Source organism: Epinephelus lanceolatus, chromosome 11 (assembly GCF_041903045.1).
Source record: "Epinephelus lanceolatus isolate andai-2023 chromosome 11, ASM4190304v1, whole genome shotgun sequence".
Taxonomy (NCBI): domain Eukaryota; kingdom Metazoa; phylum Chordata; class Actinopteri; order Perciformes; family Serranidae; genus Epinephelus; species Epinephelus lanceolatus.
The window spans coordinates 42,145,321-42,170,649 of record NC_135744.1 but is presented as its reverse complement, the minus strand read 5'-3'; the positions used below and the strand labels follow the sequence as shown (position 1 = coordinate 42,170,649).

General features: G+C 41.4%; 1 protein-coding gene across 2 annotated transcripts; it reads left to right on the top strand.

Annotated features, from left to right (window-relative positions):
• The first annotated feature begins 411 nt into the window (after nt 1-411).
• Nucleotides 412-19,407, top strand: nlgn3b (neuroligin 3b). Of its 2 annotated transcripts, XM_033636601.2 has the most exons (7): nt 412-676; nt 4,011-4,675; nt 6,514-6,573; nt 7,460-7,609; nt 9,280-9,465; nt 11,507-12,296; nt 17,342-19,407. In XM_033636601.2, the coding sequence occupies exons 2-7, from the start codon at nt 4,195-4,197 to the stop codon at nt 18,135-18,137; spliced, it is 2,463 nt and encodes an 820-aa protein (XP_033492492.1). In that variant the 5' UTR covers nt 412-676; nt 4,011-4,194; the 3' UTR covers nt 18,138-19,407. The 2 variants fall into 2 exon arrangements, with proteins under 2 accessions (XP_033492492.1, XP_033492498.1); XM_033636607.2 differs by lacking the exon at nt 6,514-6,573 and having other exon boundaries at nt 537-676.
• Nucleotides 19,408-25,329: the final 5,922 nt, after the last annotated feature.

Sequence of the window (25,329 nt, the reverse complement as noted above, 5' to 3'; positions counted from 1 at the left end):
AGAACAGACGTTTCATTAGTAAAATCATATTGTTTAGACTTTGCTACAAGGAGATGAGTTGATTAGGAATCTAATTTAAAATATATTACAAGGCCAGTGGGGAAAACACATTGGAGGGTGGTTTGCAATTTTCTTATCCTTTCCTTTTGCCACGGTTGTCACAATTTGCTAAAAGGCTTATGCCAATGAAGTGTAATGTATTCCAAACGCACATCTTCTCTCCGTGCAGGCCCGCACGCTTCTGCAATAGCCTCACGTGTTCATCTGGTCAAAGGTAGATGGGGAGCACAAAGCGTGTGGGTACGTGAGTGCTGTCCGAGGTTACGGTGGTTACTTAATGGTTTCTAAATTGGGATTTTGTCGGTTGTTGGAGGGTGAATTTAATGCACTGGCGTATCCCGGTGGTTGCCTAGTAACGCGCTGGCAGTGGGCGCCGTAGAGAGATCTCTATGGTGGGCGCTCCATTAAAACCGTTGGCGCTCCTGACCTTGGCGTCGTATATGCGCAAAGCACACAGACTGTGCAAAGCAGGAGATAAGAGTAAAGATCCGTGTGTGTGATACTGAAACCGGGGAGATATTTCACACACACAGGCTCATCGTCTTATAGCGACACTGACGGGCATGGTATGGAGGAAATCTCGAGATGGAGCGCGTATCAGCTTCTGTAAAAGCAGGTGAGTTAACCTAATGAATCTGTTTTTTTCCGTGGGACGAATCTTTGTTCAGATTCATCACTGAAATCTTTGCTTATTGTTACATTTAAAGCCGCTGCTCAGCGATAGACCACGGTGGAGCATTTGTTTGCTCGCTATATTTCCCCATTTTATCCAATATTACACCGTCCTAGACCTAGATTAAATAAGCTTCCCAGTCACAACGTGAGGCAGCACACACACACACACACACACTCACACACTACAGCAGTTTGTCGATGCTATCTGGGCTGTGGCTTGGTTTTCTCTGTGCCTCTGGATCCTTGCATTAATTTCTAAAGCATTGATCATTATGTTGAGTGCTACCTGCACGATCTCTATAAGGTGGTCTTCTCTGCGTCAATCCCCGCTCCTCTTTATTGCACTGCTAAATTAGGGGGATTTGGGGAATCCACTAAAACGGGTTTGATCCACACCAGTCGAATTACAAGGGCATTGGGAGCCCAGCACCGTCTGACATACTAGGCTCCTTCTCAAATGCTCTCATGTCGAGGGCCCCCAGGCTACCACAACCTAATCGATAAGATGTTGTCCTAGAGGTTTTTATTAGTGGTGAATTGGCGTTGAATTGTGTGCCTGTCGATGATGTAGGTGTAGAGATAGTAATGGTGGGAGAGAAACATGATTATAGCAATCATTCTAATGGGTCTGTAACTGGGATGAAGTCAGTCAAATTAAAGTATTTCAGTCCCTGGGAAAAAACAAACCACCTCTGTGGTGCATAAACATGTGGCTGGTGCAAAATAACATGTTATGGCTGTAAAACATTTTGATTTTTGAACTTATCATTTGAGTTATTGCAAGCATTTCATTGGCAAGACATATTTCACCCATGTTTTTTTCCTTTCCTGTTGCTGGGCGTGTTGCCAGTCCAAATTGCCTAAAAAACTTGCAGTGTATCAAACTCTACTGAGTGATGGCTCATTTTTACTACATGGCCCATTTGGTGTAAGCTATAAAGCCTTTATCCACATCTGTCCCATCGCAGACCTCAAGTTGGAGAAAGACGACTCTGCAGCCCAGCTGTAGGCAGTGTTCAGCTGCTCTGAAAGTCTGCAGTGCATTTAGTAAAACAAAATGAAAGTGCTGTATATCATGTATACCTTCGCATTGTTGCAGTGATTTAAATTAGAATTTTGATTTGATGTCAAATGTCAAACAAGAAGCACATCTATGATACTAATATCATGAACGCATGTGCAATTTAAAAGGAAGTGCCGCTCATTTTAAGAATTCACAGTGTCCCTTTGATCTACAGCAGCCCCAGCGCTGTCTTTTTTTCCAGGGCTGCTTTGTAAGCTGCCGACAACTAACCAAGTCTGATTGGTGACACCCACTGAACAATCTGCTAATTTGATCATTGACAGCGAATTCACAGCAGGTTTTGTGAACAGAGAGGTTTTTTTTTTTTTTTTACCTCCAAAATGATTTATTATCAGTGTCAGTTCCGAACCAGGATATGTGCCCCGATCTACAAGGGGAAAAAAATCAGGTTCTCTATCTTTCCCATTTTAATGTCTTGGGAGCCGTACATCATTGTCACATAACAGATAGGGGATTGAACAAGTCTTGTCCTTTTCTGGCTGTGGGGAACATTCATAAGTGTTAATTAATACAGACAAAGCTGGCCTAGGGCAGAGCTGTACAGTATTTCTCAAAAGAACCAGTGTGATAGAACTCTGAGGTGTCTCGTTCTTTAAAAAACTGTCAAACTGCGATGGCGTGCATATCAGGTAATGTGCTACACCTGTGAAAGAGAGCCTTGAATTTGTGTGTAGGGTCCTGCTAGTGTAAACACAGTGTTGCAGGGGAAGAGAGAAGCCAATGCACCACATCTATGCTTAATTAGTTTCTCATATTGGGAGGAAGAAATTGTCCCCCCGTCTTAATAGATAGGTTCATCAGACTGACAGAGAGCTGTTTAGCTGCAGTCTTTCACAATACTCGAGGCAGTACTCGTCAATAGATTTGATTAGGTTAACAAGCTTGTTTTTGCTTTGCTCATTGACGGGCCAGTGAGAGCCTGATGTCGAGCACATTATGCTTACTGCTATCTGAGACCGTAAGGGCTAAGACGGGATGCATTTTGGATAACAAAGTAGTTAATTGGAACACAATTTGCTCTCTGCAGTTCTCCATGGGTGAGCTTACATTTGATACTTTATTTGAATATGCACATGTGATTAGGGGTGAATGTGTATTCCCCTGTTCACTGAAGCATGCATGCTGGTGAACCGGTAACTAGACAAACTATCACCACATAGAGGCTGTGGTGACTGCAGTTGGGGTAGAAAACAGATTATGCATATGCAAGGCAAGTGTTTGTATCTTTGCATTAAGCAGTCCAATATTACTGGAAGAACTGACAGATCCAAGATCAAGGATTTTTCACTTAGAGTAAAGAGAGATGCAGAATCAACAGGATATCATTTATGGCTTTGAGCTGAATACAAACCTTCCTTTTTTCAAAAACTAGCCATTAGTGTTTGTTGAAAGAAGTGAAAAGGGGGAAAATGGATTGCACCAGACGAAGACTACCACCAATCGAATTCTCAAAAAGAAGTGTCAAAGGATCCTTTTCCCGTGATAGTGAACTTAAATGGTCTTTCGCTACCTATAAGCATTCTTCAAGTCTTTCAATTAACCTGCAGTTACTCTGCTTTATGAGGATGGGTTGGTGCTTGTGTGGTCCCATCAGACATGCTTGTTCTGGGACACTTCTATTGTGCACCTTCAAAGAAGTGACAGACAGTGTTGCTTAGATGTAAGACACAAAAAAAGACTATTCATGGTGTTAGATATTTGGTGTTTTTGAAATGTATTAAACAGTCAGACATTTCCAAGTAATGTCCTTCTAATCTCTCTTCAAAGCATGTTAATAAAGATTTGTCTTTCTTTGCTGTTCACTTTTTTGCTCTTACATGAGAAAAGGGGTGCTTAACACCTTTTATCTCGAGATGTTTTTCGCAGCATCGCTCCAACATCACAGCAGACGGATTTTTCAGATTCCTCCCATCTCCTCCCCCACTGATACACAGACATCAGTATTCAGTGATTTGTACATGTCAAAGCATAAATTTGTTCTTTTAAGACAGCAGTTTGTCCCAAAAGGTTATTAGTATCGAAGCTTTACAGTGGATGTGGCATACCGATATTAAGCTTATATAAAAGTATGTATTTTGAGCCCCAAGATACAGGAAGAAGATAAAACTTTGTCCTTTACATGGATATTTAAGACTATTTTCACATAGTTTTGATGTTTTCTCATCTCATTTTCTGATTATCTTGTTTTCAGATTTGTGTGGATTGCAATGAAAAGCGGAAGTTGTGGCCGTCCATACCTGGCTGAGGTGTATTCGGATTTGATAACAGCCGAAGACGCAGTGAGTGATGTCTGTTTGACAGAGTCCGTGCAGAGGGACTGAGCGGACACTACAGTGTGCATTAGTGCTGTGCAAGGGCACTGTCCTGCCCAGACCATGTGGCTGGCTACATTTAGAGACCATCTGTTGCCTGCACACCTGCTACATCATCAAGGGACTGTAACCATCACCCACTGTGCTCTTCTTTGGTGGATACTATGTTCCTGCTGGTCATTCACCAAGGCAACAAGCCAGAAATTCTACCCGACAGTGACCACCCAGTTCGGGAAACTGCGAGGCCTCAGGGTTCCCGTGCCCAGCGAGGTGCTCCGGCCCGTTGATCAGTATCTGGGGGTCCCCTATGCTGCTCCGCCCGTGGGCGAGAAGCGCTTCATGCCCCCCGATCAGCCCTCCTCTTGGTCAGGTATCAAGAATGCTACCCACTTCATGCCTGTGTGCCCTCAGAACATCCACAACACCGTGCCAGAGATCATGATGCCCATATGGTTCACCTATAACCTGGACACAGTAGCCACGTACATTCAGGATCAGAGCGAGGACTGTTTATATCTAAACATCTACGCTCCAACAGAGGATGGTGAGTCGGTGCGGTGAAATGGACAGCGATGATTATCCATACCTATTGATCATTTTTATTGATGTCGTCCTGTTATCATCATGAAGCATGTTTGCGACCACTGCTCATGTCATTGCTGCCACCAAGGGCTGATTTACCATCCAGAGCAATGTTGTTTCACTTGTTGCAGTCACATTCCATTTGAATAACAGTCATGTTCCCATGGATAAGCAGGAATTTATCTATACTTTGGTAGCTGTGGCGACTGAAGACTGTGTACAGATACACACAGAGAGGCACAACTAAACATAAATGTAGTGGGATATTTTTCCCATTAATAGACATCCAGTGAAATATCGCTGAGGTAAGGTGTTGTTCGAGCGGTGCTCCACCTTAACTAAGCAATAATTTCCAGCATTTAAAATGATGAGCCTAGCATACTTGGCTGTCACCACTGAGCATCAAAAGTAATCCTGAAGCATTATTTTGGAGATCTGGTAAAGCTAGCAGTGCCAGCTTTCCATGTTTGCTAAAAATTCCAGTTTCTTCATATTTTACTGAATCGCTGCTTTGTTCAGACAGTGTGTCTGTTGGGGGCCAATTAGTGAGGTACAGGAGTCAACCTCTGCCTGTCGGTTGCTGAATCCCTCCCATTTTTGTATCTAATAGAACTGTGAAATGAACCAGCAAGGGAACATTTTGTGATTCTGCCGTGAATCTGGAGATTAGTAGAACAATGTAACCCCACAGTAACGCTGTATCTTCTCTGAATCGAGTGTTGACAAACAGATTTCTCTAAATACTTCAATACACCGATTGAACATGGTTTCCATCTAAGAACATACTTCCTCCCTCTCAGGCATTCAGTATAGCAGAGAACACTCAGCATTCAAAGTTGGCCTGTGTTCAGCTTTTGTATGTAACATGCCACTCTTTGACTGACTTTCCTGTGGTAGCGTAGCAACAGATAAACAGCCCGCTTGAGAGGTAGCTGTCCAAAATGGTGCAGCCCACGTTTTATAAAGCTCCTGGTCTGAGTGCTGCCTAAAGGCCTCCTCGCCCTGCACACAAACAGGTTAATTAAACATGACACTCGCATTCACATTTCAGGAAATAACATAACCCATCGGTTCTATACATTTTTTATTTCCTTAGACTATGTCATTGTTTATTTAAAATGCACCCTGGGCATTCTGTTACTTTATTATTTGTTTCGCTGATGTGAAACCTTTGCTGTTTTCATTTTTATCTCCAGTAGTCCTTTTCCCATGCCGAACTAAGAAGTCAGAGTTTATTAATCATTCATCAGTAAACCCTATACCTCATATCTTCAGGAGCTTTCCTGCAGTGGTTTACCTGAAGAATCGACATGACACTTTGTGTAAAAATATAATTGTACAGAGAGATAGAAATGAACCAAGAAAGATGTATTACTCCAGTCAAAGCCAAGGCAGCTGGATCAATATAACGACAAGATAATAAACCATTCAAAGGTAGCAGTGGGTGTATGTGGATGTGTGCACATACACCCACTGTGCCATCTCCTACAAGTATCTAACAAGAAACAAGAATATGTTTGCTTGATAAAAACTAACAGATTGTTTTGTAACTCTGCTCTAACTCATAATGTAATTGTGTCATACAAGATTTTGCATAATGTCATCTACATTTTGTCAGAAAAGCAATTACAGGGAACAGTGCAACATGCTGTATGTAATCTCCTTTCGCCTATAATTTGTGGGACTTTTTTTTTTCTCCTGATTCTGTCAGTTTGATTGGACCGTATATTAAGTAGAAGAGGCACAGTCAACCATGCTATTTTGAATTTTGTACTTCTCTTTTCCTCATGTGAATCCCAGGGAGCCAACACAGGAAAAAGGGGGCGGCTTTCTCACATGCTGAGACTCATATATCTGAAGGTATTTTTACGAGCTCAAAGTCTTGATGCATGGATTCTTTTAGCTTGATTTTGGTGGCTGAAGATCTTACACTTCTCACTTTTTACTTTCCCGAAAAAAACGTGGGGGCTCTTTTATTTCAAGTGGAATAAGAAAAATGGTGTTATCTGATTTCTGATTACATAAGTTTGCTGTTGCTGCAACCTCGTGTCTTGAATTGAGCTCTGTAGCAATCCTTTCAGTAAGAGCTACATCTCTGCTGCCATGCACATTGATCCACAGATTGTATTATCTACTTATCTGTCTGATATTCCCCTTTAAAGACAGTCTTTGACCAATATAATGAATTGCTGTGCAAACATGAAACACAGATTTTCTATTTTTACTGAAAAAGAGAACACTTTCTCTTGTAGATAACACAAGCTCAGTGTAGTGTGGTATTTTTCAGTCCAACACACATGAAACATGTACTTTATGCTTGTGCATGCATATTATATGTTGTACTGTAAAATCATTGGAGAATTTCCTTCTCAAGTGAGTCAAATCAATACATTTTCTCCTCCTTCTACCTCAAATTCAGAGAATTTCAGATATGTCACAGAGCAACTATGCTTGGTTGTGCACTTACATGCACTGCAATCGTTAATTACACTTGACCCTTTTATTCATACACCCCTTGTCAGAGTGTATTTACCATGCATTTTCTAAATGTCATTACAGCTTTCAAACCACAAGCCTACCACTGCTTCTAAGCACCTTTTCTAAGCTGTCTTTACTCATACCTCACACTGAACAGTTTATATAAAGTTTTAATAACGGTGCTTCATTAATTCTCCATTTCATTACTGTTGCCTTGGCAGTTGTTTGCTCAGCATGTGTGTGTGTGTGTGTGTGTGTTGCATTGCAGATATAAGGGACTCTGAAGCTCGGCCTGTGATGGTCTACATCCACGGAGGCTCCTATATGGAGGGCACTGGCAACATGATGGACGGCAGCGTGTTGGCCAGTTATGGGAATGTTGTTGTCGTCACGCTCAACTACAGAATTGGAATATTAGGTGATGACACCGTCTCTGTGTGGTGACTTTTAATGGTGTTTCAAATGGTGTAATTAGCCCATTTAATGTGGGAAAATAAGCTGTCACAATAGATGTTAAAGAAGTGTTCCACTGCTGGAAAGATGGTCTTTTCATAAAACTGGGCTGTCTATGTAGAAAAACATTAATACATTTGAAATTAGTGGTACATGACCAGAAAAAAAACGGAGAAAAGGGGCTGTTGCGTTCAACCTACAACTACCAGAATGTACTGTGCTGCACCAGACCAATAAAGTCTTCAGCTGGTGGGAGATGTAATGTGAGTTTCCTGCCTGAAAACAATATGGCGGCCGGCTAGTAACAAACTATCTTGAATTACAGTTACACAGTAAGCTCAAATATTTCTGAAAACATTTTAGGTGAGGGGATGCAGCAACATAATCTTGGTTCATATTTGATCAGCACTGCTTAGCTTTACTGTTTGTTTTTTCAGCTTCCATTGCTACAATACAGGAAACAGTATGGCGCCCACTTCCTGTGCACAAACTCATGTAATACAGCTAAACAGTTCGCTAAAATATTTTTCTGAAGACATTTTTAGGCCAGAAATAGACAACACAGTGACAGAATCATGGGTTGAGTTTGATCTGAGTTTGAGAGAGCCAGAGAGGGGCGGATTTGTTTCTCAATCTCCCTCTTAACTCTTTGTGTCCTAATGCAAAAGTACAATCTGTGGTGTGAGCAACAGCTCTAGAGCCAGCAAAAATCCGTTGCGAAACACATCACCCGGCAGATGAGCTAGGACATGAGCAAGGGTTACTGGCAAGATTAATGGAAGTTCATTTACACATACTACCCATATCATTTTGACAGAAAACTCGTTGAAAATCAGCACAGTATCCCTTTAATTTCCACTTGTGTCGCTGTCATAAAAGAGTTAGAGACATGAGAGAAAAATGTAAACAGTATGAGAAAATATAGGCACCTGAGACCTTGGTAGCATGGCGTAGCTTGATTTGCATACAAATGTTGTCTTCAGCGGGAAAGTGATGCAAATACTTATCATGGTCCGTCCTTGTTGCACACAAGCTGTTTTAGACCCATTCTTTAAACACAATTTATCTTCCTTTAGATGGATTTATCTAATCTGTACAAGATCATGAGCCTTTGCCATTCTTGAAAGGAAAATGATTTAAACACAGTATGGAGAGATGCAGTATTTACACGCAATCACAAGGTCAAGAGTTTTCCCCGTGTTTAACATTCAAAACAGTACGTTGTTTAGATGAGACTAGACAAGGGAATAAGTAATAGGATCAATTGTAAGAGCAGCAGTGACCTCTGTGTGGTTTTATGAAATTCGTGTAGAGAAACAGGCACAGGTAAAAGATTTATTTATTTATGCACACTGAATTTTATGAAGTCACACACAAGGAGAGAATTCAGATTTGATGAGCAGAGCGCTGATCACTTCCTGAGGGGCGCTGCTGCTTGCAGACTATTACGAGGAGTTGCCTAAAGTAGTCAAGACACTGTGGGAGAGAGCAAAGGCATATTTGCACCTAAGGGAAAATGGTGTCAGCTCACTCAAATGGCCTGCTGGGCTACAACTTTAGATCAAAGCTGTGACATACAGTATACTCTAGATATCTACTTCAGCACTGGCTCTGCTGTCTCCCTGTATATTCCAGGCTTCCTCAGTACTGGTGACCAAGCAGCAAAAGGAAACTATGGACTCCTGGACCAGATTCAAGCTCTCCGTTGGATCAGTAAGAACATTGGCTACTTTGGAGGAGACCCTGGTCGCATTACAGTTTTTGGATCTGGAATTGGTGCTTCGTGTGTCAGTCTGCTAACGCTGTCCCACCACTCAGAGGGTAAGAATCACCATCATCTCTGACTTTGATCGATACAGATCTGCTCAGTTATGAGCTAAGTTTTAAGCAGTGATTAATGCAGAGACTTGAAGTCAGATTCCACAAAGTTCATACTGCAGTCATATTAATTTCTCATCATGATGATGTCAATGTTACATTTTGAACAATAATTTTTAATCATTTTGGAATTTTGGTCTTTGTTTCAAGTGCAGCTCTAAATGGTCTGTCAGGGAGATGAAGTGTTATGATATGGGAGTAGGGTAAAGGGGGTATTCGTTAAGTAAGTGATTGCTTTTGTTCCCCCTCTACTCAATCTAATCAGCCTAAAAGCTTTGCCTCTTAAAATGTGAAGCTCTTAAAGAAGCCTACTGGCATTATAAAATTTTCACCACACCAGCGCGTTCACCTGTGTGCGCCAGTTTTCACCATTCCGACTGACTAATATTTCCGTCTTTGAGCGTCAGTCAGATTTGTTTGCCCACTTTTACTGACCTGCACTGTGTGGTGAAATGTTTCAAAGGTGGTCCAAAAAATATTAAAAAACACAATGATTTTATTTAATTTTTTTTTTCATTGGTCTTCTGTATTTAACAAGCCTTGAGTGAAAACAGAGACAAGGTCGGTTGACATAGGGTTAATATTTTCCACACTGATATTCCTTTTTCCCCACATATATTGGCAGTGTTTTAATTAAAAATGTCACATTCTAGTTCAGCTTTCATACAAATTCATGCCTTCAACAGTATTATTTTCGCACAGACAATAGAAATCATTGAATTCAAGTATACATTTCTCACAGGAAACTGGTATCTGATATCCCCTGAAAAGAAAGAGTTCTTTCAGTGAATATCTTGCCATTTGGTTAACACTTATCCAAAGCTCCTTGCAAGAATCAAAGGTGCGTATTTCAATGTGGGTGGCCCACAGGGAATTGAACCTCTTATCTTCGCTGTATTATTGCCCAGGCCCACCCATTGATGCTGGACAGAATCACAAGAAGGGCACAAATTGTGTGTTTCGTCAATGCCAGGGAGGCTGCGGCAACTGTCCTTTGTGAGGTTCGTATTTGATGCCCTCACTCGGCTGCAGCGAATGCACAAAGACCTCCGGCTGTCTTTGAAGTAGACTAGCTAGCTGCTGCCCTAAAAAATTTTTTAAATAAATGACAGCAGAGGAGGGAGAAAGTGACACTGTCCCTGCACTATTTTTCCAGCGACTTCTATGCCTTAACCTCAGCAGAGTATTTTTTGACTTGATACATATCACTTGTCATTTTTAGGTGGTAGATACAAAATCCCCAGAGATAGAGGTGACGCACTGCATATAAACAATTCAACAGAGCGTCGTGTTTACTGTATCAACATTGAAGGATCAGGGTTACTGCATATTCAGCTCCCTGCACAGACCCTCCACTGCACAGTTGGTATCAGCAGTCTATACGTAAGCTGTGCAGCTTGTTAGACACACAGTATTAACGATTCTACGATACATGTGTGATTAACTGCCGTAGGGAAAAATAGAAACCTCCTCACTGCAAACTGATCATTAATTTGACTCGTATTCACCATCATCCGCACATAGTGATGCCACCACATCAAACAAATAAGGGGATCAACAGAAAAGCAAGTATTTTTGTCCTTTGTTATCATTATAATAACAGCAGAATGGGCCAACGTCCTATTACCAGCTCATTTTTTCCACAAGCTGCTTTACTGAGCAGCCTCTCATCAGCAAGGCTCAATCTGGCCTTTTCGCTCTCTTTCACTCTAATGCTTTATCTCCCTGGTTAGTATTCAAAGTGAATCACATGTGGGTTTGTTTGCTCTTATCTACCTTAATGTTGTGTGTCAACAAACCTTGGATTTAATTGTGAATAGCAATGGCAAAAGTGAATCATGTCTTTGCTTGGGGCGATTCAGAATGCTCTTAAGGTTTGTGCTGAAAATAATACAAATTTTTTCGTTGAGCCAAAATTCTAACCACTGTTCTCTGGGCTTCTTTTGTCTTCTGTGTCTTTTTCTTCTGAATGTTGTGTCCCAAGGTTTGTTCCACAGAGCCATCATCCAAAGCGGCTCAGCTCTATCCAGCTGGGCTGTCAACTACCAACCAGTCAAGTACACTCGCATGCTGGCTGAGAGGGTTGGCTGCAACGTGCTGGACACCGTAGACATGGTCTCCTGCCTGCAGAAGAAGAGCGCGAGGGAGCTGGTTGAGCAAGACATCCAGGCTGCCCGATACCGCGTCGCTTTCGGTCCGGTCATTGACGGAGACGTCATTCCGGATGACCCAGAGATCCTGATGGAGCAGGGCGAGTTCCTTAACTATGATATAATGCTAGGTGTTAATCAGGGAGAAGGGCTGCGCTTTGTGGAGAACGTGATGGATCTGGAGGACGGCGTGTCTGGCAGCGACTTTGACTTTGCAGTATCAGACTTTGTGGACAGTTTGTATGGCTACCCAGAAGGCAAGGACACACTGAGGGAGACAATTAAATTCATGTACACAGACTGGGCTGACAAGGACAACCCGGAGACCAGGAGAAAGACCCTAGTGGCCCTCTTCACCGACCACCAGTGGGTGGAGCCCTCAGTGGTGACGGCTGACCTACACGCCCGCTATGGCTCGCCTACATACTTCTACGCCTTTTACCACCACTGCCAGAGCCTCATGAAGCCAGTGTGGTCAGACTCAGCCCACGGAGATGAGGTGCCTTATGTGTTTGGCATCCCAATGGTGGGCCCAACTGACCTGTTCCCCTGTAACTTCTCCAGGAATGACATCATGCTCAGCGCTGTGGTTATGACTTACTGGACCAACTTTGCCAAGAGTGGGTGAGTAACAGCAAACCCAGGAACAAACCAAAGGACATGTTAATAATAATATGGCTTATTGATACAGCTTAGGGTTGGGTGATACATTAAAATTTTCCAATCGGCCTCCGTCATCCCAACAACCGGCAATTGCAGATATTTTTGGCAGGTGTGTGGCAACCCCCATTAGGCTTGGATGTTATCTACTTTGTTATACCTTCATGCTACCTGAAACTTCACCAGGGCATGCCGTATGTTTTGAAAGCTCTCTTAAAAAACTTACAAAATGTCAACAAAGGTAATATCCTTACACCTATTGTCCTTATTTAACAGAGAAATACAACCACACACCTTCTGAATTCAAGTGTCTTTTTAGACTAGCTCAATTGCCTTGTTAACTCATCATGAAAAACACTGCAATCAAACTGACCTTGTTCGTTGTTTAGTTAGCTGGTTGACTGTTCAAACGATCACCAACTCTGGTTTGGTCAAACTAAATCCTTCACTGGCCGAGTTAGATGTGAAAATACATGGTTTTTCGCTGCGGTCTCTTTCTGCTGTTGCTAGCCAGTGGTTTAAAGTCCTTTAGCGTTATCGCCACCACCGGATGTCAGCCATGTTTGCCAGCTCAGCTTCCTGTTCCACCAGTAGAGATTAACCTCTGGTGGCGCGTGATGTGCAGTACATACAGCACATCCTCAATACAGCCTCTGGATATGAGTTTAATTGCAAGATGAGCATCTGTATTTTTAACAGTATTGAAAATCATACTGTTGGAATTACTGCCAAAGCCCACCCTTCACCACCTCAGTTTTAGCTGGTAGATGCGTTTGAGCAGCAAGTTCCCAACGTTCCACAAGCTCTCTTAGATTTAAGTTCTTCTCTTTCACAGATGATCTTAACGGCCTTGTTAGCTTATTTTGAAACATACTTCATTTAAACTCAATACAAACAAATTAAAACTCACCAACTCTGTCTTGGTTAGGCTTTCCACTGCTCCAACTCTAGTTTGGTATAAAAAAAAAAATTCACAGAGTTTGATGTGAAAATATGATGGCTCTTCCACTGTTTTTCCATGCTGTCTGTGTCTACCGTTGCTGGCCGCTGCTCAGTGGGCAGCTGAGCCACTGCTCTCGCTTGTTCTTTGGAGGCAGACCATAAATTAGCAAAATAAAATGACAGAAATCTCCCACAAAACCAAGTGGTGATATACTCAGCCAATTGCCAATAGCCAATATATTGGTCTAGTCACCCAACCTAAATATGGCTTATTCACACATATTTACACTCAGTTTTTGGCCTGTGGTATAACTTGTGTGACCTCACTTGTGCAGACTTTATTTGTGTTGAGATGTTCAACCTCTAACTTCTGCTGCATTCACCCTTCCTTTATCATGCTGATTAAAGGACTGCGGGATTCTGCCTTAAGTAGTGCCTCCTAATTAAGTGCAGCTTGAGCTCCCACTGCCATGTCTTCCAGCCTTTATCTACTGTTCTTCTTTGTTAGTTCACAAGAACTCTCACATGGAACGTGGAGCTTCAGTTTTTATCAATTAATAAGAAAGTCTATAAATGATAAACTGTCATTAATGCACACTTCGTACTATAAGTTAGGCCTGCTTCCTCAAATTTCTTCAACCTCACTATACATGTAAAGAGCTGCTAACTCATACAAATAAAATTTGTATTAACTAGATATCTAATTGTGTACACTCTTGGAAAGGCTGAACTGTACAGTCACATTGAATAAGCACGCTCAATCAAATGAAAGCTGTGTCTTTTTAAATGCCATGTTGTCTCTTTTTAAAGGAGCCAGTTTAGGCTCCCGTATAATCTCGCTTTACGCACATAACAAAGTTTCATCACTTTGGCCAGACTTGCTGAAGGTGACAGATGTTAAACTTTATAGCTTAAATCACATTAATGTTTAAAGCAGTCACTCACTGTTTAACAGAAAGGTTATGTCGAAGAGAAAACTTGAGGAGGCAGTGAAGATGTACTCCATTAACCTGTACCAACCTTACTGTGAACTGTAATTTCAAGTACTGGTGGCACAAATAATTTGTACAGAATTGTCATGTACACACTGTAAATCCACATTTGCTTGCTATACATAATATTACTACCCTGGTGCTGAATAGCAATGTCTTTATTGAAGGTTTGCAAGGATTTGAGTGGGAAGCCTTCAAGTTACTGTTTCCATCAGATTGCCGTTAGAAGCAGTGACATTTTAAAGTATGCTAAGGAGACAGGAGAGTTTTTCCAGTGTGATTAAGTTTTCAGCAAATGAGGGTTTATTATCCAAGAGAGGCTATGGTGATTTTGACCTGATATTACACTAACAGTGACTCAGCATTGGGAATACATGCTGTTAAAAGTGCAACAGACTGAAGCTCTGCAGCTTCTGCACCGTTCTGACAGCTTGTTTTACAATTTGTCGTACAGAGGAACCAATTTGTTGTGTGTCTTTGAAGATAAGAGAGACCTAAGTGAGCTGCATTGTAGTGGAGGACTCCACTGCTGCTGCCCTGCTGGAGTCTTCCTGCATATTGAATGCACAGCTGCAATGAGTCTTTGTGGATGATGGCTCTAGCAGTAGGAGGAAGCACAGCGCAGGTCACTGTAGGCCGCTCGACTCATGGGTAGGAATGAGGGAATGCTGAGCCCTTGAGGAGAGATGGTGATATTACATTGTGTTAACTCATGTTGAAGAAGTTCTTCCTCTTTTTTTATTTTACAATTTACCAACAAACAAGCCTTTTGTTTTCATTTGCACTGGGCATGGCAACAAAAATCAACAACAAATTTCTTTTCTTCTACAAGCTGTATTTTTATACAGCTTGTTCTAAATCGTTAATTTCTAGATCCATATCTTGATAAGATCATATCATCACAAAATGATGATGTATTGAAAGCTGATTACCAATAATACTCAGTTATCACCCAGCACTAATATTACCATTTAGGTTTCTTCCATCACATCTAACTAAAATGGAAGGAGTCTCTTTTTGTCTGTCTTTTTGTCTGTCTTCCGATTTCTTCGACAACCATTCAGCTGATAAACCTCACACTTGGCAGCTGTATTGTCGAGAACCCAAGGACTTGCAGCCCAGAATAGGAGCTCTTGAGATCCACCAAGATGTAGTATTTAGTAGTAGTGCATTATGAACATAGTGTATGGTTTATTGAGAAAGGGCCCCTATTAACGGATGAGGCCCAGCCACAGTGATCCCACTTCATAGAACTAGTGGTGCCAAAGGCCAACACGTTGCCTGTGTGTCAACCAAAAAGTTGCACGTATACACATGATCACAAAGACTACAGCCAGTGGCCAAGTAGCACATGCAGCACACAGCAGGCAGGGGTAGTCTGTATTCATCATTCAAGAAGGCAAACAGGGAGGCCAACAGGATGAATATAAGATGCCAGTTAGCACATCAACAATGCAACTTGATGTTGAAAGAACAAAGAATAGTAACTGTGCACTAGCCAACAAAAGACAAACAATTACAAACTGTTTCTGCTAAAGAGCCCAATGGCTAAAAAACATAATCTTACCTAATATAACAAGTTTATTTCAATCTCACGCCCTCGTGACTTCAGTTGTTTGTTTGCTTCTGTCTCTCTTCACCTGCACTGAGCTGACCTGCCAATCAGAGTGATGTCATTCACCAACAGGCAGATTTAACATGCTGAATCAGCTGACAAAAGGGCATTCTAGTGCCATCAGTGCAGGACACACCGTAAAATCTAGGGTGACAGACGCTCACTGATGGCCCGACATGAGCTGTCGGCCAACTGTTGGCTCAGTGTGTCAGGGCCCTTGAACAACATGCTGGGTACAGCTCACTCTCTGTCGCTCACTACAGTATATTCAAGGACAGATGAAGAAAGAGAGATTAGAGAGACCGGAGATGCTACGTTAGGGTGACCATATTTTGATTTCCAAAATAGAGGACACTCGGCCTGGCCACGAGATAGCCTACTTAAATGATACTCGCAGTTTACTCAAAGATGCCTTATAATTTTAATATATTTAAAGTTTATATGTATGGATAGAAAATTCAATTATATTACAAAATAATATCTCTCAAAGACAGAAATTCAGATAGGCCCCTATAGATAGGGGACACATACACACACTAGAGTGTGGCTACCCGATCCGAGCCCGATGGCCCGACGGTAGGCCTACCCGATGGGTTGGGCCGGGTTCGGTCAAAAATGTATAAATTGTATTCGGGCTTGGGTCGGATTCGGTCAGCCGCCGCTTTGATTAAACGCTGAAAATTAAATAAAAGAGGGAGACAAGTTTTCCTATTTTATCTTATTTTGTTATATTTCTCCCTCCCCCTCACTGGAAGCCTCGGACCTCCCGCCGCCCGCTCCCGTGTCAAACACGGAGGTCTCCCTCTCCACGGAGCACCCACGGTGCACGCCCGGCCTGTTAAATAGCTTGTAACCATAACAACTGCGTGACACAAACTCAGTGCTTTAGTCATTAAATAATGTCGGGCTCGGTTCGGTTTCGGACAGAACAAAATAGAATGATTGTCGTGTTCGGACAGAAATATGTGGCCCGTGCTGCACTCTAAAACACACACACACACACAAGGAAAACCAGACATTATCATCGATTTATAAACACCCTCCGGACGCCCCCGACAGGTCGTCAAAAGTGGACATGTCCGGGCAAAAGATGACGTTTGGTCAGCCTATGCTACGTTGTGACAAACTCAAGCATTTCAAGCATCAGCGATGTAGCTTTTGGAATGAACTCTTTTGCTCTTGTAGATAGCCTGGCTTTTACTTCAATGAAGCCATAAAATGGAAACGCACGTTTTGCACCCAAATGTCGCCAGTACTCTGGCATTGCTAGGGACGCAACTTTGTCATGGTAGGTGTAGTGTTCAGGACCCAGAGAAGCGCAGTGTTGAGTGTGAAGTTGTTTGGTTGAGCAGTTCTCGAGAAAGTTGCAGGCAGTAATACCAAAGACCAAGGATGTTTTGAATGAGCACTCTACTAATTTATTCTCATGACTCAAGTTTATCTCCATCATGTGTCTGCAGGGATCCCAACAAACCAGTGCCACAGGACACCAAGTTCATCCACACCAAGGCCAACCGCTTTGAGGAGGTGGCCTGGTCCAAGTACGACCCCTATGACCAGCTGTACCTACACATTGGCTTGAAGCCTCGTATCCGTGATCACTACCGCGCCACCAAGGTGGCCTTCTGGAAACACCTGGTGCCCCATCTCTACAACCTCCATGACATGTTCCATTACTCCTCCACCACCACCAAGGTCACCCCGCTGGATCCCACCCAGTCCAACGGTAAGAGGTCAGGCAGCACCGGCAGGCCTCCTGTATCCACTGCCCACAACGACGGCGAAGGTGGGAGGGAGATGGGCCCTCTGATCATGCCAAACCCGAGAGATTACTCCACAGAGCTCAGCGTCACCATTGCTGTAGGGGCATCACTGCTCTTCCTCAACGTCCTGGCCTTCGCTGCTCTGTACTACCGCAAGGACAAACGCAGTCGGCAGGACACGTCCCAGCAGCCCAGTCCCCAGCGTGACAGCAAAGGCAACAACGTGAGCCACACCAACACTATAGACGAGACCCTGTCCCAGCCAAGGAACCAGTGTGAAGCCCTTCACAATCCTCTCCACGTTTCGCCCACCTTGGACTACTCCCTGAGCCAGCGCCGCTCCCCTGACGACATCCCACTGATGACCCCCAACAACATCACCATGATTCCCAACTCCCTGATGGGCCTCTCCAACATGAGTCCGTACAGCACCTTCCCTGCTGGTTACAGCTCTGCAGGCCTGCCCAGCACCCACTCTACCACTCGGGTATAACCTGGCAGGAGATGAGAGGAGATGGGAAGGAGAGCCGAGACGTACATAAAACATGGAAATGTAAAGCTGTATTTAGGATGTGTAGGTAAAATAGGATTGAATATGTTCGTTCTGTCTTTTCCAAAGGTGTACAACCACCAACATCCTGCCTTTGCTCTCTCATAATAGGAAGTCTAACTGCAGAGTCATTTTATAATAATCATTTTCAAAAGCAGGCAAAAAGAAAAAGTGCATTTCATTTTCCACTTTGGCTTTTTTGGAACTTTACCTAGCAAGAACTTAGTATAATGTTTATACAGTTGGATTTGTATGGGAAGCTTTTTCTTACTCTGTGATATCTATTTTGATCTCGTGGAACAAAGTGACATTACAACTCGTGGTGGACAGAGATAAGATCTGGGGAAAAGCTGAAAAGCAGTATTATTATTATGATTATTATTATTATCAAGCTATTTTATACATATTTCTCATGGTACATTGCTTATTATGAAAATGTATTTTTACTGTAATTACTTTAAAATGCCTTGTAACTCGCTCACATAAGGAATTACTGTGGTATCATAACAACAATGGATTGAAATTTTACTGGTCACACATGGTAATAATGTCCAGTTTATCCAAAATATTTCTATCTAGTAGTGCAAAATATAGCACTGCTGTGTGGGTGTGTGTGATTGGGTACGAGTGTGTGGGTATGTGCTGAGAAGTGCGCAACAAAAATGTAAATTAGGCATTGTTTGGAATTAACCATTCGGTTTTGCATATGTAGTGTTGTGTAATCTATTGTAGTCTATTTGAGTAACCTTGCTATATTTTTGTTTCACGTGTCAACAATTTTGCTTAAATACATTGTAGGAATATAACTTCTGCTTTACTATAAAAAGAAACTTGCTTAAAATGTGTTTTCCTACTCCAACCAACTCATGGTTCTTTTGGCTTGGCTTCTTTGTACAGAATAAACTTAGACCAACATTTTATTTGTCGTTTGTTTATGAATACTGTAAGGTCTTCAGAAAGATAACTGTAATTACATTGTAATTGTATGTATACCAACTCAATTATTCACATTTAAAAAGGAGTTTCATGAGACTTACAGATTATTGCTCCTACTCCAGGTGGTTTGGACCCTGTGCATACCGAGATATATCCAGGGGTCACTCTTTACTGAATGGACATGATGGACATCAAGCTTTGAGATTTGATTTCTTTGAACCTATCATAATGTTGTTTAATCTAAATGAGACACTATTAAAAGATTTTTGGAACTAAAGATGAGTCTTGTCAAAAGTTGGGATGATAATGTGGTCTTAAAAGTCTACAGAGTTAAAAGGGATGCTCATAACTGTGTGAAATGTCAAAAGCTTTACAGTGTCTGTGTTAACCTAGAGTTGAGGTTAAATTAGCCCCAGTTTGTGCCTTTCGTGTATGCTAATGCATGAGAATTAAACATCAAAGTCTGTTTACAGGTCATGGAGAGTACTACTGCATTTGTGAAAAAAGTTGCATCAAGAAGTTTGTGGCTCCAGAGGGAGCTGACAAAAAAACCTTATAAATCTGAACTGAAGACAAGCTTGAAAATGAAAAAGTAATCTGGGGGTTTGGCGTTTGAAAGAAGCAAGTTAACCAGACCTCTGCAGCTTGCGCCCCATCTCTGCTAGAGGCTGCTGACTCGAGGCTACTACTTAGCTGCTACTAGTGCACCCGAATATTTGACTGATCACTCTGCCGTCAAGTGGCATTGTGGGTAATGATGGCAAGAGGTTTTGAGACAAAATAATCATGCATGGAATAAAAAAGATGGCTCTGCTGCATGAATTTAGATTCTGACAGTGGTAAAGGAAAGCAATGCTAAATGATCAGAGTATTCTTTTAATATTATAAACAGAATGAGATTGGGTTTATTTTGAGATTAATGTGGAGTTGAGCCAGGATTACTTTAGGGTCAGGGTTAAAGTGAGACTGTAACCTTTGAAAAAAAAAGAAAAGATATAATACATAATCAATCAAATAAAACTTTAGTCAATTCCATATTTTAAGGGTTTCACTACCACAGTTACTTTGTCTGGTATGAACAGATCCATTGAGCGCCGCAGGCAGACTAACGATTGGCCAATAGGCACCACAGGCGGGAACTGTTGTCATTACAGGGTTGAATCTGATTACTTTGAAATGTAGTTAATTATGGAATCCAAACTGCAAGGCAATTTTTGTAATTAGCAACAAAATCCACTGGATTGAAAAAAAATATGTAATCTGAATCCTTTTAGATCAGGCTGCTTCAAAATCAGACATTAAATATATTTCACCTTATACTAAAAAAAATGATGCAGTAATAAAAGTAGTTGTTGGTTGGATCAAATTATCCGATATGAAAACAGTATATGCATTCTTTGTATTCTACAACATGGGATGTTGTTACTTTTCTGTACATTTTTATTGCGACTGTTCAAATCAAAGCCACATGGTGGACTTGAAATGCAAGAGGAGAACTTACTGAAAATATTGAAACATTTTAGAGATGTGATGATGATAATGCAATCAAGTAATGCTTGTCAATGAAACTATAATCAAATGACATTTTTTTCATGTGTAAACTGGGCTGATAATTCTCATTTTTTTATCCCATTATCGCGTTATTTGTTTAATCCTGATTTCATATAATCCTTTAGTACCGAGCCCTGGTCAAGCATTGTCAAGCGGTGTGCCAGAGTCAATTGGGAGTAATAACAACAATGGAAACCGAGGCTGCCACCAAGGCTGTTCTGATCAGCATGTCTACTCAATATAGCTTAAAATTGAAATTTGTTTTTACTTTGCTTTACTACACACTTAAAATCCCAGATGAACCAATATCTTGGCATGGCTACCCAAAAGTTTGGATTTTAAATGATGTTCAAAATTTGACATTTCAAATTCCCCTCTCCCCCAGAAATCGATTTGAGTGGACGTCAGTGAGAAGGTATAACTGCAGCTGGAGCAGCTACGTGACCCACCCTGTAGCTACAGGACTCACCCACCATACCTAGCCTACATGTCAGTCCGCGATCAGCCCCCTTCGCTGCTTGGTCCCAATACAATTTGCTAAGTTAGCAATTAGCTAGCTATGAAGTATTACACAAAAAGAGAGGCAGTTAAAATTAGGGTAAGGGTAATACGAAGGCTACACCTCATTACTTATGCTCGTAATAAGTTAGTGATGGTTAGTGGTGGTAGTTATTAAGTATTACATTAAAAGAGAGGTGGTTAATGTGAGGGTAACGTAAAATGGAAGGCCACATCCTGTTATGCTAATGCTAAGTTAGCGACTAACAAATGTTAGCTATGAAGTATTATGTTAAAAGAGAGGCAGTTAAGGTTAGGGTAATGGCAATGGAAAAGCTACATGTCATTACTTATGCTAATGCTAAGTTAGCAATTAAACCAATGTTAGCTATGAAGTATTATGTTAAAAAAGAGGCGGTTAAGGTTAGGGCAATGGTAATGGAAAAGCTACATTACTTATGCTAATGCTAAGTTAGCAATTAAACCAACGTTAACTATAAAGTATTACGTTAAAAGAGAGGCGGTTAAGGTTAGGGTAATGGTAATGGAAAAGCTACATGTCATTACTTATGCTAATGCTAAGTTAGCAATTAAACCAACGTTAACTATAAAGTGTTATGTTTTAAGTGAGGCGGTTAAGGTTAGAGTAATGGTAATGGAAAAGCTACATGTCATTACTTATGCTAATGCTAAGTTAGCAATTAAGCCAACGTTAACTATAAAGTATTACGTTAAAAGAGAGGCGGTTAAGGTTAGAGTAATGGTAATGGAAAAGCTACATGTCATTACTTATGCTAATGCTAAGTTAGCAATTAAACCAATGTTAACTATAAAGTATTATGTTTTAAGTGAGGCGGTTAAGGTTAGAGTAATGGTAATGGAAAAGCTACATGTCATTACTTATGCTAATGCTAAGTTAGCAATTAAACCAATGTTAACTATAAAGTATTATGTTTTAAGTGAGGCGGTTAAGGTTAGAGTAATGGTAATGGAAAAGCTACATGTCATTACTTATGCTAATGCTAAGTTAGCAATTAAGCCAACGTTAACTATAAAGTATTACGTTTAAAGTGAGGGGAACTGCCCATTGGTTGGACAGCCCATTGGTTCGACATCCCATTGTTCTGACCATATTAAACCCATTTTTCCAAAGTCCCGTTGTTCCGAAATCATCATGATGCCCTGTGGTTAAGGTCCTGTTAGGTTTAGGCACAAAAACCACTTGCTTAGGGTCAGGAAAAGATCATGGTGTGGGTTAAAATGAAAAAGAAAGTGACAAACACATAACGTTAAGCCGTGAGCCTGCTCCGCCTCAAGCTGGTCGCAGAGCACCATACGCAAGCCGTTCAGCACCGCGGACAGTCGGACTAATGGGATGTCGAACCAATGGGCTGTCGAACCAATGACATGGACCCAAAGTGAGGCGGTTAAGGTTAGGGTAATGGTAATGGAAAAGCTACATGTCATTACTTATGCTAATGCTAAGTTAGCAATTAAACCACCGTTAGCTATGAAGTATTACGTTAAAAGCAAGGCGGTTAAGGTCATGATAGGGGTGATGGGATGGGTTACATGTCATTACTTATAAAGTGAATCATGTCTTTGTGTCTCAATTATCACCACAGTGTGTATCAAGGTTTAGATAGATGTTGTGTTGGTGGGTTTGTGTTGTACTACTGGTGGGCACGGTTTGTAGGGGGATGTCGTGTATGCTACAAACAGAGCGTGTCTGCAGTTAAATATGTCTCAACATGACTGAAGATGGAAATGTGTGTGTGTCACAAGTTGACAGTTCTGTCTGATACCAGGCAACTATGTTTTACCATCTGTCATTACTGTATAGTTGTCACTGTGGTCACAGTTGTTATAAGAGTTATACAGTCTCACTTTAAGGCTCTCAGAGAATGACTAGACTATCCAAACCCCACTGAGTGTCTCTGCCAATATGCTCATCACTTACAATTTTATGTTTATCTACCTCCAGCAACACCACAATCCTTTTCTTCCATCTTTCCTTAATGTTCCACTTGTGCCTCTCACTGCTGTTGCTCTGCTCCTCCTGCAGTTTTAGGCTAAATCTTTAAAAATGTTGGAACACACAGCGTCTGGTTGCCATGTCCCTGGGCTTCAAACAGGCAGCCAGCAGAGTCTGAGATTATCATGAAAGACAATCAAACACGCGAGCAAATAAACACCCTGTTGGAGAACAGCTCAGTCCTCCCTTTACTTCATCATGCGGTAAAACAAATAATTTAGGTACCCACCGTGGGAGGTCATCTCCACCGAATTCACTTCTGACTGAGCCTGACGTGTTTTTGTCCTCCAAGTGCTTGTTTGTTTGTTTGTTTGATGCCTGTTTGTTCGTTTTGTCACAAGATAACACACATTACCATAACAGGGATTGAAGGTGGTGCAAATATTTTTACAGGGCCTCCCTCCGCCCCTGTATAAACACATGCATATTACCACTTCCAGTGCGTAAATATTGGCGAGTGTATCTATCACACGGCAAACAATTATAAAAATGACTCAAAGACAGAGCACTGTGCAACATCACATAGACATACTGCATTCACAGTCCCATACATTGATTTATTGTACACTAACAGTGTAGTCACTGCTGTCCATGGTGCTGATTATAATATAGGTATCATTTTTTATGTGATTATGCAAAACATATATTGATATATGCATCCTAATAGCATTTGCAACTTACTTGAAAGCTCAGAGAGTAATGCGCTAGTTCAAAATCAGTTCATGCATTAACTAATAACTGTTAGGCGCTCTTATTAAGCGTTACCCAATAATTCATCATCTGAGCTGCTCGCATCCCCGGCCACCATCTGCATCAGCTTTTGTGGAATGTAGTTTATTCATAAATGAATGAATTGCTCTCTTCGTGTCACCAAAGCCAGCAAGCCTAAAACTTGTCCTCCTACCTAATCCTGGCCTTTGATTGTCAACATTATTGCTAATTCACATCTCACAAGTAAAGCTGACAACCATTCTACACTCTCACATACAGCACTGAGGTTAATTAATGCTCCTCGTCTCTTTTTTCCTCTTCTCTCTTGCTGCATGGTTTTCTCCGAGATTTCAAAGGCATCGTTCCTCTCCGCTCTCTCACTTTCTGTTGTCATTAATCCCTTCTACATGCTACTGTAATTACTTGATGCTATATTGCTCTGGGTTTTTAAGAGACAAAGGGCTACAGACTGTAAACTTAAATCCAGCAATTCACCAATCCACAAGGCTATTGTTTTGTGAATGCACCATATTAAGAGGAGTGAATTTATGTTTAACAACAGCTCTCAAATGTGCTGATCTTAGAGGGGACCACATGATGGTTATGTGGTTATTTCCCTTAGCTAATGATGTTACCTAACAGAGTAAACTGTGTTACAAGTATTGATAACATTTCATTTAAATCTCATACAAGGTAAGAGAATGAAGTGATTATTAGTGTCTGTTTACAACATGCAGTTATATGTCATGTGCTTCAAATGGGAAGCAAAAATAGGATGAGGGGCTTCTCCAAAAAAAAAAAAAAAAAGAGATAGCATGGTGTTTTCTCCTGCTCCACACTGGCTTCTTTGTACTGAACCCAGCTTTGACATCAACTGGGTCAAACATGAGGGAGGGAGGGAAGGAGGGCAGCAGCTGGACCCGACCGTCAATGTCACCCTTGTTAGTCAACTTCATCGATGTCAGTCACTGGCGTTTCGATTTATTTCGCTCTTTTGTCTGTGCGTACCTCTTATCTTGGTGTGTTCCTGGGAACGCTGCTCTGAGGACCCTGTTAATTGTGTCTTGCTGACATGGAGCATGTGTGTGTGCAGACAGACAACACATGCATGTTGACGATGAACAAAGGAACTAGTGGAAGTTGATGAAATGCACCCCACAAAAGAATGTGCACAATAATTCAACAACTCTGAGGCAAAAACGTGAAAAATCTCTAGATACTTGTGTTAGTTAATTTGCATTATGCATATTAAGTTAAGGGAAACAGTGAAATATAGATATTATAGACTGGCCAAAGTGTATAAACTGATTTAATCTTTGTGGAGTGCATGCAGAAACTCCCATCTTACTAAATTACCCACATATTTTACTGAAATGAGAAGAAGCCACAAATATGAGTCACAGC